Genomic DNA, 20,456 nt, shown 5'->3' with positions numbered 1-20,456 from the left:
ATTAGTACTGTATTATTTTGGAGCAAAACAATGAATATAGTTTGTGAACTGGGAGCTCTTACAGATTTTTAATTACATTCTGTTTAGTCAGAGTGCTAACGTGCAACGTTTTTTAGAATAACTGCACTGGCTGAGTGATACTAGTTTTCAGTTTGGCTCATTTTGCTTTTTGTGTGCCCACCATATGCTATGATAATGGATTCCATTAGGTTCAAATGCCACTGAGATACAGTGATGACACAGATCATCAAGCAACCATAAAGAAAAATTAAAAATGTATATTGTTTGTTAATTGTTTTGCACCTATCTTATGTCCATTTCACCAAAGAAACATTAGAACTCTTACTGATGATGCAGGAACACAGCAATGGTTTACTAGTAGTTTAACTTTGTGTGCATCCATCTACTAGAAAGCTGAAGTTGCATGCAGTATCGACAGTGTATCACACAGCATACCTGAAATTTTCTTAATGACTATGATAAGATTAATCTTTCTGGAAATTTTCAGATAAAATTATTTTCTATTTCAATATTGCTATCATTTATTCTAAAACATATGGTCCATATGAATATGTTTACGAAGATGTGAAATTCTTGCTGTTAAGATAGACCTTTAAGGAGGACTGTAGCACAGAAAATTCTAAGTTCTTCTGAATTATGATGGTATAGTTTAATTTTAATGTATCTATTTTTTTCTATGGTGTTCGGAAAAGGGATGATCCAAATCTTTCTGCAAATTATTGCTAAGGAAAATTAAAATAAACTGCATTAATATAAAGTAGTTTGAGTTACTTTTGACTTGTATATTTCAAGCATATTGATTCTTATTGATTGACACACAACTTTGGGAAAGAGATTCTGTCCAGGGTAAAGTTTCAGCTTCCTACAACTCCAAAAGAACTGAAAATAACATGACAGTGATTTTTTTTTTTTTAGCTGAACATTTGACTGACATTAGAAAATTCTATGTTATGCATTTATTGTCTTGATTTACTCTTACAGAAACAAACATTTAAAATTCTTGCTTTCTTCCAGATATCTGATGAAGGTTCCACTATATCCTGTGTTGTGGAGCGTACAAGGGGAGCCCTAGACTACGTGTATATAAAGTACATTATCTCACAGGTTGATTCCACTGGCATTAATTACTCTGTTACCGATTTTTCTAATAGCAGTGGCACTATCACATTCCTCCCTTGGCAGAGATCAGAGGTAAACTCTACCTTCCTATTAACTATTCATCCTGTTCTTTGCAAACCTGCTGGAGAATACCTTCTGAGGGTCCTTGACAGGCTTTCATATCAGAGTGCTTATTTCACATACCTTTTTTTTTTTTTTTTTTTTTTTTTTAGTGTATACCTCAGTTCAGGAGTTACAATTTGTGCATGTATATTTGGTTGCACATAAAGTTAAAAAAATGTATATATACAATATATAGAAATGAATAACTATATTTCTGTACATGTACTACATTCTGTACATTTTTAAAGTGTAAATAGTCCAGTTACTTTTGAAATTTATCACTTTTTGAACAGAGTGCTGCAACCCAGATTTATCTTCACATCAGTTAAATAGCAGTGAAGTTAACTGCTGGTCTTGCATCCAGCTTCTGTCTCTTTTTGCTTGAACTATTTTAATGAATTCATTATTCCTGACCTGCAGCACAGAATTTTTACAGTTATTTGAAGTGGTGTGAGACCACAATACTGCAGAGAGTTCATATATGTTTTCCAGTAGTGTTTGTATAATGAGCATGAATTTTGAGTGGAGGACGCCATCATCAGTTTCACTTGCATCAGTTTGCAGAATTCAGTGTATGGACTGATGGAAATTCACCGAAGACATTTGAAAGGATCCCAGCGGTTTCACTAGAACTGAGAATTTGGTCCCAGTTAAATAACATAATAACTGTTGAAAGCTTGTCATATCTGCACATAGTTTGTTCATGTCATTAGTCATTCAGCTTTAATTGTGGTGAATCATATTATTGCATTTCATAGAATGATACAAAGCAGAATTTTCCTAATCTATTCAAATCTGCTGTCCTGGATAAGGTGTGTCTTACACTATCTAGTGCCAGAAAGGGCTCTTGCTTTACTACTTTGTCCATTACTTTCAGAACTACACAGCAGATACAGTTGGCTTCCTAATTAAAAAATTCAGTGAATTAAGCAGGTTCGTGAAGCTCTTCATGCTGAATGTTGCATGGTTTGATTTTTCCATGATTTGATCCTTCTCTAGGTGTTAAATTTGCATGTTATTGATGATGACATTCCGGAGTTAAATGAATATTTCCGTGTGACATTAGTCTCTGCAGTGTCTGGAGATGGAAAACTAGGTTCAACTCCTACCAGTGGAGCAAGTATAGATCCAGAGAAGGAAACTACTGATATCAGCATCAGAGCCAGTGACCACCCATATGGTAACAATGATGGAAATCATACAGTCTTGTTTCAAATAATTGTGTAGTTCTTGCTAGTCAGATAAAACCTCTTCTTTGTCTTAATAGCTGAAGAGGCAATGCCAAGTATTCCACTTTACTTAACTTGAGATTAATTCATTGCTTATATACCTGAAAGAATGCTGAATTGTTCTTGAGAATTTTAAAAGAAGGCCTGGAAGCTTTGCTAGTCAGGCAGTGCTCCCCTTATGAGAACAAGTAAGGGCTACATGTTGATCTTGTGAAAACGTTAACAAATGTGATTTTCTGATAATGAGTGTCATTTTTATATGCTTGTTATACCACTAATAGCCAGTAACACGAGGCTCATTTGAGAAGAGCTGATTTTATTATAGTGCTATTTCTTTATCAAGACTGACAAGATCAGTGAGAGAGGGGAAGATGCAGCACATCCCTGGAATCAGTGTGGTGGATGCATAAGGATATATCAATATAAGTGATTTTTAATTTCAGAAACCATCACATATTATAAATATAATTGATTGTTTGATTTAAATTGATTATCATCATTTAAATATGGTTCAAGAAGCCATATAAGAGATACTTCTTGTCTGCCAGGTCTGCTTCAGTTCTCTGTGGGGCTACCTCCTCAGCCAGGTGATAAAATGATTCTTCCAGCTTCTTCTGTGCCCCACATTACTGTTAAAGAAGAAGTTGGACACATCAGATTACTGGTAGTTCGTGCACAAGGCCTTCTTGGAACAGTTCTGGTGGAATACAGAACAGTGCCACTTTCGGCTTTCAGCCCAAAAGATTACCAGGTATGGCCAAAGCAGTATAATTATTTTGGGATTTAATTAGAATTACTTATCCTGAGCTGAACCCTTCAGTTTGACTACTTTACCCCAACTACAGTTCTTTCATGGAAAGACTCCTTGATGTGGTAAATGAATATGTAATATTCCCTTTAGTGTATAAATTGCTATATGACTTCTATGTTCTTTCTATGTAGGAAGTCGCATTTCCTAAGAAAATACTCTGGTTTTGATTTTTTGTCTTAAGAGAGATGTCATATAGCAAGAAGTTTTTTTGTTTTGTTTTGTTTTGAATTTTATTTCATTCAGATGCATGTACAGGTTAAATTATGTGTATATTTACTGGAATTTCTTTATGCTTAAATAAAAGTCTGCATTTGTATACATTTGCTTGTCCAAGTGATAATTGTACAGAAAAATTAGAAATGAATACAGATGTTCACTGGTCAATCCATTTAGATGTCCTTTTTTGTAAAGGATTCATCAGATATTTTTTTTAAAGCATAAGTTTAAAAAAAAATAGATGTTTTGAAAAAGACAAAATGAAGGTTATATTTCTTTTTTTCATATGGAAGAAAAAATTAGAACAAAAAAATATGAATAGCTTTCATATTGCAGGCTGTCATGGGCACACTGGAATTTCAGCCAGGAGAAAGATACAAGTACATTACAGTTAACATCACTGACAATTCTATTCCTGAATTAGAAAAAACATTTGAAGTGGAGTTGTTGAACCCAGAGGGAGGAGGTAAGTCACTTTCATCAATCACTTAGTTGTATTTTCATTAACTCTATTCATTAAAATCTTGTCTTTATTGGTATTATTTTCATGTAATTTCTGAAAACAAACAAAATTCCTCAAGCAGCATTCTTTTTTCTTAGGAAAAAAAATACTCCTTAGTTTGTTAGTTAATCACAGTAAACAAACAGATATGTAAAGGCAGTTGCTGCTTTTTCACTTTATGTAACAATAGTTGCTAATGAGAATTAAAGTAATACAGAAAACGTATTAATAACTCATTGCATTTCAAAATTTTTGAATATTTATAAAATGTTTAAATCTAAGTGGTCAAATTATGGTAGTGGTTGTTGATTTAAAAAACAAAAGTTTTTTTTGTTTGTTTGTTTTTGTTTTTTGTTTTTTTTTTAATCAGAGAAATTATAAAACATTGGCTCATAACATGTTCAATTGGGTTACAGTAGTAATAGGTTGTGGATGTTGAGAGGTTTGGGAGTAACAGCCACGTTGTAGCTGTTAGGTAGGTATTTGTAAGGCCAAGAAAAATGCTCCAGTTACTGGTTTGAGGTGCTAGGACAGCAAGCATTAGTGGTTTCCCTAATCACTTAAAGAAGCTTATTCAATTGGAGAAAATTTTTAGAGGAGATCTAATCTCTTGTTCTGGGGAAATAAATTATTGGAAACACTGAGAGTCATATATTGATTTTATTTTTTTTAATGGATTTTCTGGAACTGTGATACTTTATAGAAAGTTATATCACACTACCTTGAATAAACCAGCTGTCCACTGTTTGTACGGTGTGTCTACAGAATAGTGTGGCCTTAGTGATTCTTTTGATAAAATTAATAGACTTCTCATGTATTTCATCTTTTTGGTTGTTTTGTTAAGAGAAATAAAATCTTTCTTTTTCAAATTGCTTTGTCAGAAAACTTAAAACTAAATTTAAGAATCCAGTAGGTAGATACCCTCCCTAAAATGAACTCTTTTTTTGGCCTGCAAAGTACACTGCACAAGTATAAAGTTCAGGGTAAAATCCCCATTAGTTAAGCTTTCTGCAGATCTTCCTAACTTTCTGACATGTTCTCACTTTGTGAGACATTAGAATGAAGGGTCTGGGGAGCTTTACTTGCATTATTGCAACTTTACATTTCTCTATGGCAAACCTCAGGAGTAGGAAAGGGAAAGTACAAAAAATGAATACAAAAAGGAAAAGAAAAGAAAGACAAAAAATAGGTGTAGATGTTTTCTTCCCTTCTGACCCTCTAGCGCTATGCCCAATGTCATAAATTAAGAAATTTTAATCAGAAATACTGTACACTTTCGTAACTGTAGTTTATGCCTTCCTAGAATGCTTTTCTCTTTTTTTTTTTCTTGTTGTCCTGAATTGTTTAAATTACCCTCTGCTTACTCTGTATTTATAAATGTATATATGTGTATATATGTGTGTGTCTGTCATCTAAAAGTTGCTGAGCTCTTTAGAAATGATGGCAGTGGTAGTGGTGATGGGAACATGGATTTCTTCCTTCAAACTGCCTATCAGCATGGTAAGCATTTTGGATTAACCTTAATTTCTTTATTGCTAACTGTAATACCCCTTATAAATTATTCCATGGACATCGTTTATAATAGTGTTACCTTATTTGTAGCCTCAGATGATTCATTTAGGTGTATCATAGAATTCTGTCAAGATGTTCTTTGTCCTGTTAAGGCAGGCTTACTTTCAAAAGCAGTCAATACTGAGTGTAACACAGAACGTAACAGCTTCTCTATCTTCAAAACTATATTGTTGTAAAACACAGTATTATTAATCAGCAAGTATAGGCTGCAAAATTATTTTTGCTGACAATCATCAAATTTTCTGGAGAACAAAGAGCAAAGACACTTTTTAAATGGAGGGTAATCTAAGAATCATCTGACTACATGCTTTGATACTTGTTTTATTTCACTTTGAGTCTCTATATGTCAAAAACACTCTTCAAGAAAAATAAGCCTTGTTAGGTTTTTTTAAAGGAATGCTTTGATATTTTTGTCAATTTCTTTAAGTTTCTATCTCTATCATGACATACAGGGAAAAAAAAAATACTATATGCAGAAAGCCTGAAAATTGAGGGAAAATTCTAATTAAACATGCCTTTGATTTAAGCCCTACTGACCTGAAAAATGTCTTTTAGCACCCATTATATAGTATATTCCACAGCAACAGTCTGATTTTCTGATTTATTTGTAAATTCAAAGGAGTTCAGCTTGTAACTAGTCAGTGGCTTAACAACTTTTTGGAGATCCAGGGATGTACTGTTTCCTCATCTGTGTTTCCTGAAATTGTTTTCCTAAGTGCCAGACTCTTTTTAAGCAGCAAGTTATTTTAGCCATGATGATAATTATAGTAGTAAGACTTCTCAGATTTATTTATTCTTCTTTATTTTAATTCCAGCTGCTGTTATGATAACACTGTTTTTATCCAGTCTACACTGTTAACACTGTGTTTCACTGTTTAACTCACCATCACCCTAAATTTTTATTGATATTCATTAATTACATGATGAGTTTTCCTTCTGTTCCTCCCTTTTATTTATTATTTTGCTGTGCTATGTTTTTCCTCTGGAGAGTTGCCAGGACTGTGTTATTGCAAGTCAGTTCTTTATCCATTTGAATAGTTATTGTCATTATTCTACGTTTATTAAAAAGAAAAAAGAAAAAAAAAAAAAAGGCTTAACAGTGCAGATATGTGCTTTTTATAAAAAGTTTCTTAGGTGATCTCTTTCATGTAAGAAATGATGCTAGAAAAAAATAATAACTCATTTTGGAACTTATACTTACAGCCAGCTTGGGAATTGCATCGCACATCATTGTGACTATTGAAGCTTCTGATGATGCTCATGGAGTGTTTGAGTTCAGTGCTGAGTCACTCTCGGTGAATGGAACTGAGCCTGAAGATGGAGATAGCAATATTGTGCTTCAGGTTAGAAAGTTCTGGGTCTCATACTGCTGTGCAGTCCTGTTCTATTCTGTTCTTACAGAGTGTTTTGTTTCCCCTTGGCCTACAAGTTTTTAATCTAGCTTTATCATGCATATCTATTTTGTCGCTTCATACTTCACTTTCTTTGGTGTATCTTTCAGCTTCGAGCTAAAATGATGTAATAACTATATCTATGGGTTTAAGACAGGAATATTTTAAATGAAATGCTTAGGCACACCAAATACAGCAAAGCTGAGATAATGATGATTACATTGTGTTTTAAAAACATTATTGCTTATTCTTTGTGTCAGTGATTTGGTGGTGTACATAATGGAGAAGCTCGATTATATGCAGTGTGCAGAAAGGGTGTTGTGGATGAACTGGCCATCAGATGTCTTGGCCACAGTTACCATGAAGTCATCAGGTTTAAAATCTGTTGTGGTAGGCAGAAAATTGCCAGTAAAACTTCAGCCTTGGATATGGGGAAAGCAGATTTTGGGCTGCTCGGGGAACTACTTGGTAAGGTCCTCTGAGACACTGCTTTTGTATGAATTAGAGTCCATCAATGCTGGTCAGTTTTTAAGCACCACCTCTGAAGTGCACAGAAGCAGGCAATTCCAAAATATCAGAAGTCAAGAAAGTTGGGCAGAAGGCCAGTTTGGCAGAGCAGTGATCATCTTCTTCAGATTTAGGTGGAAAAAGAAAGTGTATGTCCACTGGCAGCAAGGTTTAGTTACTTAGGAGGACTGCAAAGATGATGTTTGCCATTGCAGAGAGAAAGTTTGTGTAACCAAAGCTCAATTAGAGTTGAAGCCAGCCAATACTGTGAGGGACAATAAAAGAGGCTTTTAAAAGTATACTAACAGCAAGATTCCTTCATTTTATGAAGATGGTCACTTCAAAAATAAGAACATAAATAACATGGAAACACTCATTATGGGCTCCCTCTGGAGCCCTGAGTTATGGAACTGCGCCTTTGGTAATGATCAACTCCTCACCAAATCTAAATTTAGGTGGGATTTGATGCTCCATCTCGATGCATATAAGTCTATGGTGCCTGGTGAAATTCATCTAGGCTACTTGAAGAGCTGACTTTTCTCGATTATTTTTCAGCAGTCTTGAAAATCTGGAGAGGTCCCAGTTAAGAGGAGGTTGGCAAATGCTGTCCCAGTACTCAGGAAAGACAAAAAAGAAGATCAAAAAAGAAGATCCCACTAATTACAGGCATATTATTCTCACTTTGGTGCCTGTTAAAATTATGGAGAAAGTCCTGGGAGTTATTGAAAAAGACCTGGAAGACGATGCAGTCATTGGTCAGAGTCAGCACAGGTTCACAAGGGAAAGGCCTGGTTAAGACATTTACTGTCCATTTACAACAAAGTTACTCATCTAGTGGAAAAAGGACAGTCAGCTTAGGTAATCCTTTTAGATTTCAGCAAAAATTTTGATGCTGTTTCTCACAGTGTCCTGGATAAAATATCCAGCATACAAGTAGAGGAAAACATACTGTGATGGTTGAAGAAGTGGTGGCTGACAGATCTGTCTCAGAGGTTTTTAGTAAATTGGGTAACATCAGGCTGGCAGCCAATCTCTGACTGAGTTCTGCATTCCTCCATTTTAGGGCCAGTTCTCTCCAATGCTTTTAAAAATGATCTGTATGCAGAACTTGAGTGCATAGCAAGTAAGGTTGCGTACTGAAATCAAATTAAGAAGAGCTGTTGAATTGCTTGATTTTTAGTGGGTCCTTGCAGAGAGACCATGTCAAATTCGTGGGATCAGCAATACCAACAGTATGAATTTTAAGAAGAGTAGGTGCCAGATTCTGTAGATGGGACAGGACAGCTCCAGCTGTACGTACAGACTGAGGAGAGCAGTCCCACAAAAAGGGAACTGTGGTTTCTGGCTGACACAGAGTTGAATGTGAGGCAGCAGTAATGAATGCCCCGGAGTCCAGAGGGCCAGCTGTGCGCTTGTGTGCTGCAGCCCCAGCACTGGCGCTGGGTGACAGGAGGGGCTGTGCCTTCTGCTCTGTGCTTTGCAGCCTCACCTCCAGCGCTGCATGCAGGTTGGCTGCCACAGTGTAAGAAGGGCATAAAGATATTCCTGACCATCCAAAGGGGGATACAAAGATGGGGAGGGGTCTGGAAGACAAGGTGTGTGAGGAGCAGCTCTGGTCCCTGGGTGTGCTCAGCACAGAGCAGAGGAGCCGAGGAGAGCCCTCCTGGTGGCTGCTGCTCCTCACAGAGGGCGCTGAGCTCTGCTCTGTGTGACAGCCACAGGCCCGAGGGAACGGCATGGAGCTCTGTCAGGGGAGGGGCAGCTGGGGGTCTGGGAAAGGGTCTGCACTAGAGGGTGGTGGGCATGGAACAGGACGCACAGGGTGTTTCGACAACACTCTCAGACAGAGGATTTGAATGCAGGGTGGTCCTGTGTGGAACCAGGAGTTGGACTTGATAATCCTTGTGCGTCCCTTCCAACTCAGAATATTCTGTAGTTCCATGACTTTGCTCTATACCATCTTTTACTTTTCTTTCTTATTGCACCAAAAATACATAAATCTTTGTATTTTCCACTTAGATTGTGAGAACTCGTGGGGCCCTGTCTGAAGTGACTCTGCACTGGATCATAGACTGTGATCTTACTGAAGATCTCATCTCTACATATGGAAACATAACTTTTGATGTCGGCCAAGTGAGAGCAAACATCACAGTACAGGTTTCTCCTGATGATGTTCCTGAACTGGATAAGATATTTTCAGTTTTGATCATCAACGTTTCCAATGGTCGCCTTGGAAATCATACTAATGCAACATTGACAATTTTAGCTAATGATGATCCATATGGACTGTTCATCTTTTCTGAGAAAAACAGACCAATAAAAGTTGAGGAAGAAACAAAAAATGTCTCCTTGACAATAGTAAGGCTTGGTGGTGTCCTCGGTACAGTAATGGTAACATACAGAACTCTAGGTGATGATGAAAAGTCATCCTTTCTTCCACCTAATGTTGTTAGAGCAATACAAGGAGAAGATTATATACCCATTACTGGCTATACAGTCTTTGCTGCCAATGAAAGAGAGGCCACAATATTTTTACCTATTTTAGATGATGATGATCCTGAGAGGTCAGAATCTGTTTTTGTGGAGCTAAACAATACTGTTTTGATTGAAAAAGTGCAGGATCGGCCAAGTAAGTATCTTACATATGTAAATATTTAAGTATGCAGGCTTAATGCTTAAAAAATTGGAATTATACAATAAATACAATAAATTTTTACCTCTACCTAACTCAGTATAGTTAAGAATTCTATGAGTAGTATATGTTAGAGTATGTAATATTCAGCATGATAATTCTGTATCTACTGACAGCATATATTTCCTTTATCACTATATTTTGTTAGGGGTTGATAAGCATTTTTTTATCCCTTTTGCATTTGCCTTAGGCAAGGCCTTCTAGGCTAAATGTCTTACTGTATTGGCTTTATGCTCTAATAATCATTCACTTGATGATGTTTCTCTAAAGCATATATTAGGGAATGTTAGTTCTGCTTGATGAAAGCCAGAACAGCCTTTTAAAATTTAGGTGGTGTAGAATCATAGATGCATCCTGTTTTTCATTAGTGCATAGATGTTTGCTTGATTCTTTATTCTGATAAATTCTGGTCGTTACATCTTGATTTATACTTAAGTGCTTCTTTGACATGCCTCATTGCTTGCCCGTCACCCACATCCTACCCAAGATTAATCATAATTTTAAGGGAAGTTTTACAAATAATTCCGCTGAGAACTGAAAGGTTGCTTATATTTCCTAAATTCTATTGTCCTATAGACAAATAAACAAATAATTTTGATAATAGCTCACCTCATCTTTATGCCATAGCAAGGTAGATTAATAAGTTAAAAAAAAAAAAAAGGATTTTCTACCATAATATAATAAAAATATTAAAGATATCTTCATTTTATTTTGTCAAAATGTAAAATGATTGCTTTGTTAAAGGTAGTAGTGGCTCACATGCCTGTTAACTTTATAGCAACATATAGAAAACATTTCGGATTTGTTCTCACTAAGTTATTTTTTCACATTTCAGTTGTAAATTCTCCTCGTCTTGGATCAGCGAGTGAGACAATAGCTCATGTAATTATCAATGCCAATGATGATGCTTTTGGAACACTTCAGCTTTCAGCTTCAACTGTGCGAGTTGCTGAAAATTATGTTGGACCAATCATTAACGTGACCAGAACTGGGGGAATATTTGCAGATGTTTCTGTGAAATTTAAAGCTATGCCAATAACTGCAACAGCAGGTAAGAAATCAGAACAGCAGAAATACATATTGTGTGTTAAAGCAGACAGGGCATTCTGTGTGCTTTTACTAACCGAAGCAAACAAGTGTGTAACAACTGGAGTCAAATGAAACAAGTAGAAAAAAAAGAAATGTGGTATTTACTGACTGTGCTCAGGAGACAGGAATCCAAGCCCTGTGTGACCATACATCACATTTTAAAAAGCTCTGAGTCATTAGCACTGAAGAATCTGGCAAGAGAAATAAGAAAAGGAAGTGGCTATTCATTTCCCTAGTGTGTGCTCACATATTCAAATTGGAAATAATAATAATAATAATAATAATAATAATAATAATAATAATAATAATAATAATAATAATAATAATTAATAATAAAGTTTTTTTAAAAAATCCCATACTGGTATTTGTAGGTACTTTCTAGTCCTGCATGTCTATTTAAACCTATCATGCATGGCTTGTATGAGTTTATTGGAAGGGAATTGAGAGCTGGAGGTTCAGCTGTAAAACAGACAAAACCTAATCAAAACTCAAGAAGCGTTTTACTCCTAAAGATAAGAGATGAAGTTTTGCAGTTGGTTCCTGAAGTAGAAAAAGCTACATGAAGAAAGCAGTAACCTCATGAACTGCAGGCTCAAGCTTCTTCTAACTGATCAAACCCACTGCATTCCAGCTGTGTTCTAGGCTGAGTAGTATATCAATATATTTCCAATTATTTTCTGAAGGGGAGCCATCATCTATTATATCTTAGTTGTTAATTAGGCATTCTTAGAGGAAAGTTTGCCTAAAATGAGATCTGCATGCACAGTGTTCCCTTCAGTAAAATCTACTTTGACAAAAGTACTTCTGTTTACTTTATCTCCTGGAATGCCAGACAATGATCAGAAATCAAAGACAGAAGTATCTCAGTAGTGTGATCTTCTCACCGGAAGAGAATAATGGAGTTTTTTTGTAATTGCCTTTTGGTCTCACAGTTTATACCCTGTTTTGGCTGAGCTGAGTTTTAGTCTAATCCATTTAGATATCTAGAAAGCATCAGGAAATGAAAAAGATTATGTTCCCTGACTTTGAAGATTAAAAAAAAGGATATCTGAACACAAGGAAATGCATGTGTAAGCAAAAAAAGATAAATATTACTGATGATAAATATTAGTGGTGTTCCATTATAAGCCATAACATGTTAATATTCTTCTGTATTTTTATTATTTTTGGTTTTTTTGTTTGATATACAAATCTAGGAGAGGACTACAGTGTAGCCTCATCGGATGTTGTCTTACTAGAAGGAGAAACAAGTAAAGCTGTGCCAATTTATATAATTAATGATATAAATCCTGAAGTTGAGGAGTCCTTTTATGTTCAGCTGCTGAATCAAACAACAGGTGGAGCCCTGCTTGGATCTTTGACTAGGGCAATCATAATTATCGAGGCTTCTGATGACCCATTTGGATCTTTTGGTGAGTCTTGCCTGATTTTTCTCTTCTGTTAACATTTTTACTACAGATTTGTGATTCTGTGAAGATAAAGAGGAGGTCTGGTTGAAGATTATAGTAAAGGACAAAGTAAAATAAACTTACAATGAAACATATGGTGAATGTGTAATGGTGCTTTAATATTGCAAGATGAAATGAACAGTCAGTTCATATATTGATTTTTTTTCCTAAGTGAATGGAAAATGGATTTTAAAGTCTTCCAAAAGTGATGGTAGATTTTAAATTACTCAACAAAACAAAACACCTTTTTATTTATTCTAAGTGCTGAATTCCTGCAGTAGATTTAACGCAAAATCTACATGCCAATATCTGTTTAAATAGTTTAGTCTCTTTGTTTCACTAAATATTTAAACGAAGCTTTCTTTACAGAGAGAGTGGTGAGGTGCTGGAACAGGCTGCCCAGAGAGGTTGTATATGCCCCGTCCCTGGTGGTATTCAAGGCCAGACTGGATGGAGCCCTGGGCAGCCTGGTCTAGTATTAAAGGAGGGAGGTTGGTGGCCCTGCCTGTGGTGGGAGGTTGGATATTCGTGATTCCTTGAGGTCCCTTCCAACCTGGGCAATTCTGTGATTCTGTGAAAGCAGGCAGTCATGCTAAAAATTTCCACACTGGAAATCATAACCAATGTGTCTTTGAAGAGATTAGAAATATCTTTTGGCTTGCGTTGAACAAAGGATGTTGTGGAATGAACTTTTGGGAAGAGAAGTGAAAGCTTAATTTGCATGCTAATTTTCTCAGTAAATGAAAATATTAATACTGAAAGTTAGTTTTTGTTTTAAACTTGATTAACAGTGATTTACCTTCATAATCAAGTGAAATAACTATATATAAATAAGAACGATACTTTTACTTCAAATATTATGACTAATGTAATAGACCTCTCTGTGCTGAATTTCAGTTTTTCAGATCACTGAATTCACTGTGGAGGAGCCTGAATTTGGATCAGTACCCATAGATCTGCCAGTAATCCGCAATGCTGGGACCCTTGGTAATGTGACTGTTCACTGGATTGCTACCATTGATGGACATCTTGCTCATGCTGACCTGCGGTTTGCCACAGGCAATATTACTTTTGCCCCTGGAGAAACCTTTCAGATGCTGCTGTTGGAAATCCTGGCTGATGATGTTCCAGAAATAGAAGAAGTAAGCCAAGCAGTTACATCTTTCTTGAACATTATTTGAGTTTTTAATCGTTGTAGAAGTAGGTGTAGTGGAAAACAGTAGATGTTCTGGCAGGGAAATATAGGATGTTCCTTTTATACTCAGGCTATGATTATTATTAGAAATACTACAAATTGTGTAACTGCATTAATTGTTTCTCTTTTTTTTCTTCTTGAGATTGTCCTTGTAGTATTAACTCAGGCCTCCAATGGCGGTACTATTGGGGTAGATGGCATGGCAAAAATTACAATACCCGCCAATGATAATCCTTATGGCACAGTTTTCTTCCATCAATCCTTATATCGAATCCAGGAGCCACTGGAAAGAAATTTGCTTGCAAACATAACAGTCAGACGAAGGTTTGTACAATGCTTCCTTTATTTAAAATTATAAATTTCTTAACTTTTATCTTTGCTATGATGTCAAATTTCATTTTCAGTATTTGCATCAGTTCTCTGATCTGCCAGTCCAACACATTTTCATTTCATATGTATTGTTTCTGAAATAGATGTCTGCTTACTATGAATGTATGTAAATTATTTAAATGTAATATACATTGAAATGTACAACATAAACTCTCTGTACAGAAGGTGTGTGAAGATTCTTTTTATCCATTTAATCATCAGATAATTTGGCCTGCTCAATATCCTGGTCCTATCATTTGAACTGAAGGACAAAATAAGCCAACACTTGCAGAACTGAAATCAAAAAGAAAAGGAAAACAGGATTTATGTATGTGATCTGTTTACATGAATAGATAGTAATAGGACAAGGGGGAATGGTTTTAGCTAGGACAGGGGAGGTTAAGGTTAGATATTAGGAGGAAGTTTTTCACACAGAGGGTGGTGATGCACTGAACAGGTTGCCCAAGGAGGCTGTGGATGCCCCATCCCTGGAGGCATTCAAGGCCAGGCTGGATGTGGCTCTGGGCAGCCTGGTCTGGTGGTTGGCGACCCTGCACATAGCAGGGGGTTGAAACTAGGTGATCATTGTGGTCCTTTTCAACCCAGCCCATTCTATGATTCTGATTCTATGATCTTAAAGGAAAGATGACCAGGCTAGACAACACTGGCTTTTTCTTCATTGCCAGTGAAGAGAACTAGCAAGTCCTAAGAAGATAGAGCTAATTCCTAGAAAGACATGTTTACTATTATGCATTCTTAACAGAGTATTACACAGGCTATAAACAATCAAGCCTGCCATCCGCAAAGCAAACAAACAAACAAACAAAACCCATAGTTATTTTGGTACTAGCTTCAAAGGAAATGCATTTTAATCCATTACTTGGAATTTTTCATCGGAATTTGGAAATGGCCATTTTATTTTTTTTTTTTTCACTTGTATTCTTAACACAGAAACAGAGTATTAGACAGACTTTGTCAACTAACAAGACTTTCTTTATTATAATATCTTTTAGTGAGGGAAGATTTGGTCAGCTGCAGATTTTCTACAGCACGTCTGAGACTGACATTGTAGCTCTTGCTGTTGAGCAAGGCCAGGATATCCTGGCCTATTATGAGTCTCCTGTACAAGGAATTCCTGACCAATCATCCAAGACCAGAGTAAATGTGTCAGCAGCAAGTGACCCAGTGTACATCTGTGCAACTCAGTGCCTAAAAGAACAAGCCTGTTCAGCCTTTACATTTTCCAATGCCTCTGGGATTCCTCTCTGCCTTTGGCTAACATCGGAGATCAGCCCTTTAACTAACATTTCAGGATTCTGGACCTACAAGAAGAACTTTACTAGTGCATTCACTCTGTTTAGCACACAAGCCAGTGCTGGCAGTGATTATCAACCTGTTACAAGACAATGGGCCATAATGGAGGAAGGGGAAGAATTTACAAATCTCACAGTTACCATACTGCCTGATGATCTGCCTGAACTGGATGAGAAATTCACCATAATCCTTTTGAAAGTTGAATTAATGAACATTTCAGCAAGCTTAAAAAATCAACCAACTATAGGACAGCCAAATACTTCCACAGTTATCATAATGATGAATGGAGATGCATTTGGAGTATTTAAGATCTACAGTGTAAGTCCCAATGCATCAGAGAAAGGCCTGTATGTTGAAGTAGAGGAACGTCCTCAAGCCAGTGTGCAGCTAATGATACACAGAACAGAAGGCAGCTTGGGACAGGTGACAGTGCAATGGCATGTAACTGGTGGAACTGCTACTCCAAACGTGGATTTTATAGGTGTTGGTGAGACTCTGGTGTTTGCTGAAGGTGAGGCAAGGTTTTGCATTGGTTTCTCTTTTATAAGACTAACAAAAAGCAAAAAAGATCCCCAGTACACAATTCTTTGGATGTTTTTACAAGTAACATCTTATTCTTAAGCTTTATCTCCCTGAATGTGCAGGATATGTGCGCAAAAGAGAATGCTTGTGCATTATTTTACAGGATTATCTTGCAGAACACACACAGTGGTACTGAAAAAAAAAATGAAAACCATAAGTATCTATGTGTTTTGTTAAAGAGGTATTGCAATGTGCTGCTTTATAAAGATTTCCTTTACATTACATAAGTAAGGAATAATAATGCTGAAGAGAGTTGCAAGCAGCAAGGATAATGGAAATGAGAATCAGACCTAGTTTTTTTGTTAGAATGCAGCTAATTTTTCATGGTGTCTAGTTTAAATTCTGAGATCATATTCATTGCATTATGTAGCAACATACTTAAAAATTTTATGAACAGGACAAACAAATCACCGACAGACTTTGCTTATGTATCATCCAATATGATGTATTTAATGATGCATTTTATATTTTCAAAGCCTGTGCTGATGAAACAGGTATTTTGAAAACAATTTGTGGGAGCGTGGTAAGGATTACAGTGTGCTAGCTAGCTTGATAAATCATTTAAATGTAAAAGATGGTTTCTCTTTTTCTGCTGGCCATGATTCTGAGGCTGGCTTATAATTGCATTAATGGTTAATGGTTTAGTCAAAACTGCTTTATAACTATTTTGAAAGACAATGTAGCAGAAAAAATGTGTACTTTGTAAATTGATAATTTCATAACTATAAAACACGGCTGGCTTCTGCATGTGCACTGCATAACAGGATTGTATTGTAAATTTTTTGGATAAATGGAGATTAGAGATTGATAGTGTTTCCAACTCACATTATTATTCAAGTAAGGATGATTGTCAATGGTTTATGAGCTAGCTCAGTTCCGTGACTAGTGCAGTGGACCATGACAATGATTCATACACTTATGTGTATGTTTTTGTTTTTTTTTTTCTCATGAATCTTTCCTTTCAAAATGAGATCATTATCTACTTCCAAGTGATATCCGTGTGCATGTGTATGTTTATATGAATTCTTCTCCGTGTAGGTGAAACAAAAAAGATGGTTGTGCTGACCATTTTAGATGATTCAGAGCCAGAGGACAATGAAAGCATCAAAATCAGCCTTATTCATACTGAAGGAGGGAGTCGGATTCTGCCCAGTTTTGACACTGTCACAGTGATTATTCTAGCAAGTGATAATGTGGCAGGAATTATAAGCTTTCATACAGCATCAAGATCAGTTATTGGTCGTGAAGGTGAGTCTTTAGTGTTGACCATGCTCAGTTTAACATTGGTTTTCATCTTTGTGCCTTCTGTTGATAACAACTCAGTGATTGTTTCAGTGTTCAGAGAATGCCAGCAGCCAGAGAGTAATCACATGCAAGGCATGAATTAATTTGAATTTTAAACTCTTGCAAGCATTTAGAGAATCACAGAATGGTTAAGGTTGCAGAGATATCAGGAGACCATCAGGCCCCAACTCTGCTCCAGCAGGAGCACCCAGAACAGGGTGCCCAGACCCATGTCCAGGTGGCTTTTGGAGATCTCCAAGGAGGAGACACCACAGCCTCTCTGGCAGTCTGTGCCACTGCTCCATTACATGAACAGAACAGAAATGGTGCCTCATGGTCAGAGAGAACCTCCTGTGCACCAGTTTGTGCCTATTGCCTCTGGTTCTGGCATTGAGCACAGTGAACAGAGACTGGTTGCATTCTCTGTGCACCCCCTCTTCAGGAATGTATGGAGACTCATGAGATTCCCACTGAGTCTTCTCCAGGCTGAGCAGTTTCTGCTCTTTACAAAAGTTGGTATTTGTTTATAGTACTTTTAAGATTCAGCAATCAGTTAGAATTCATATTAACATTTTTGTCTGGATATGAAAGTTGACGAGGAAACCTGGATTAGTAACTACATACTTGAAGTATGTAAAAAAGATGTATTGGACTTCAGTGTTTGGATTACAGTGGATTGGCTTTATCATAAAGTACTTTTTCCCAGACCAGTGAAAGTACACTGTATTTTATGAAGTTGTATTAAAAAAAAAGTTGTCTTCTGTTTTTAGCAAACCATTTTTTCTGCTAAGTATTTATTTAATGGATATGCAGAATTCTCAAGTAGGATATAATTAATTTCAGTGCAGTGCTTTACTGGGTCATATAGAGTAGGAGTCTGTCCTCAGATATATGACTGTAGAAGTGGAATCTTTGTGATGTCTATACTTTCTCTGGAACCTAAATTTTGTATACCTGAAAGATGCTTGTGAAATATGGATGTGATATCCCTACCTATTATAAATAAGCATCTGTCATCTGTTGTGAATGTATTGCATATTATTACCAATTTTGCCTGCTGATCTATTCCATGTGGATATAACATGGAAATTTCACATGTCCACATTGAAAATATTTAATATGAGTTGTATAATTGCAAGTTTAGAGATGTATTCTCTATGTTTTACAAAGATTTCTAAGAGGTTCACTTTTTTTAATTAAAAAGCTTTGAGGGTTAAATGTGCAAAATACCATAATATTCACTTACTGTACATGAGCCCTATCAGTCAATACTGATTAATTCAGAAATTATAAGAAATTATTAACATTTTATGACTTATTTCTACTGCTTATGATATTTGCAAATTCAGAATCATGTAGGACTTAGAGATAATTATAGGCATTTTTTCTGCATACATTATATAAAGTCACAAAACTGTACATATGTTAGGATAATGTTTATTCATTGCCAGGGAAGTGTTTTTTGTTCTGACTGGTCATACAGCATTTGCTATTTTGTACATTTCACAGACTGATATTGCTTTATGCTTTATGCATGTTTTTTGGACAATTCACAGTGTAAGTTTTTCATCTGTTCCAAGTTCCCTCGTATTTTTTCCACATGTGAACTAAAAATGAAAAAACTCAGAAGAAAAGGTTTAGATCTGGGTTTTTCTTTTCATTATTACATGTAGATGTTTTATATGACAACTATGAACAAAATTAAAAATATGAATGTCTTTCAGAAAAGTCATTTTAACTGTGTGGTATTTGTTTTTGACTTCTCATTTTTGTAACTGTTATGTAGGAGACCCCAGATTGTTGCATCTTATCCTTTATTCCTAGGAGAACAACTGCAATTCCATATTGTAAGAACTGCTCCAGGACTTGGAAACGTTACAGTTGAGTGGAAGATAGTAGGGCATAATGTAAAACAAAATTTTGAAACCAATTCTGGAATCCTTTTTTTTGCTGAGGTAAGTCCATAAGCAGTGTTGTTGTCTACATGAAAATACTGTAATTACAACTGGGTGGAAAAAATAATGTGATATTAACTGGCTGACTGGCAGAGCACAGAGGGTTGTCATTGGCGGTGAAGAGTCTGGTTGGAGACCTGTAACCAGCGGTGTTCCCCAGGGGTCGGTGCTGGGACCGGTCCTGTTCAACATCTTCATCAATGACCTTGATGAGGGGGTAGTGGCCACCCTCAGCAAGTTTGCTGATGATACGAAGTTGGGAGGATTGGCTGACACACCTGAAGGCTGTGCTGCCATTCAGCGAGACCTGGACAGGCTGGAGAGCTGGGCAGTAAGGAACCAGATGAAGTTTAACAAAAGCAAGTGTAGAGTCTTGCACCTAGGGAGGAATAATTCCATGCACCGGTACAGGTTGGGGGATGACCTGCTGGAGAGGAGCTCTGTGGAGAGGGACCTGGGTGTCCTGGTGGACGACAGGTTGGCCATGAGCCAGCAGTGTGCCCTTGTGGCCAAAAAGGCCAATGGCATTCTGGGGTGCATTAAAAGGAGCGTGGCCAGCAGGTCGAGGGAGGTTATCCTCCCCCTCTACTCTGCCCTGGTAAGGCCTCATCTGGAGTACTGTGTCCAGTTCTGGGCTCCCCAGTACAAAAAAGACAGGGATATCTTGGAAAGAGTCCAGCGGAGAGCCACAAAGATGGTGAAGGGCCTGGAGCGTCTCCCCTATGAGGAAAGGCTAAGTGAGCTGGGTCTGTTTAGCCTTGAGAAGAGAAGACTGAGAGGGGACCTGATCCAGGTCTATAAATATCTAAGGTGTGGGGGGCAAAGTGGCGAGGCCAGACTCTTTTCAGCAGTGTGCGGAGACAGGACAAGGGGAAATGGCCAGAAGCTGGAGCATAGGAAGTTCCGCACCAATGTGCGCAAGAACTTCTTTACGGTGAGGGTGACGGAGCACTGGAACAGGCTGCCCAGGGAGGTTGTGGAGTCTCCTTCTCTGGAGATATTCAAGACCCGCCTGGACGCCTACCTGTGCGACCTGGTGTAGGGATCCTGCTTTGGCA

General features: G+C 37.0%; 1 protein-coding gene across 1 annotated transcript in view; it reads left to right on the top strand.

Annotated features, from left to right (window-relative positions):
• The window catches only part of ADGRV1 (adhesion G protein-coupled receptor V1), a 247,086-nt gene that overhangs the window by 34,400 nt on the left and 192,230 nt on the right, over nt 1–20,456 (top strand). The window contains exons 23-36 of the mRNA XM_031607653.2: nt 1,036–1,212; nt 2,242–2,422; nt 3,020–3,222; nt 3,835–3,964; nt 5,420–5,500; nt 6,776–6,915; nt 9,490–10,099; nt 10,998–11,213; nt 12,448–12,663; nt 13,597–13,841; nt 14,037–14,218; nt 15,277–16,088; nt 17,198–17,407; nt 19,268–19,398. Coding sequence (XP_031463513.2) covers nt 1,036–1,212; nt 2,242–2,422; nt 3,020–3,222; nt 3,835–3,964; nt 5,420–5,500; nt 6,776–6,915; nt 9,490–10,099; nt 10,998–11,213; nt 12,448–12,663; nt 13,597–13,841; nt 14,037–14,218; nt 15,277–16,088; nt 17,198–17,407; nt 19,268–19,398 — 3,534 coding nt within the window. The remainder of the gene's footprint in view (nt 1–1,035; nt 1,213–2,241; nt 2,423–3,019; nt 3,223–3,834; nt 3,965–5,419; nt 5,501–6,775; nt 6,916–9,489; nt 10,100–10,997; nt 11,214–12,447; nt 12,664–13,596; nt 13,842–14,036; nt 14,219–15,276; nt 16,089–17,197; nt 17,408–19,267; nt 19,399–20,456) is intronic.

The sequence above is a fragment of the Phasianus colchicus genome, chromosome Z (assembly GCF_987193195.1).
Source record: "Phasianus colchicus chromosome Z, bPhaCol1.hap1.1, whole genome shotgun sequence".
In the NCBI taxonomy this organism is placed as follows: domain Eukaryota; kingdom Metazoa; phylum Chordata; class Aves; order Galliformes; family Phasianidae; genus Phasianus; species Phasianus colchicus.
Note: the sequence above shows the minus strand (reverse complement) of the source record. Positions and strands in the feature narration are given on the sequence as shown.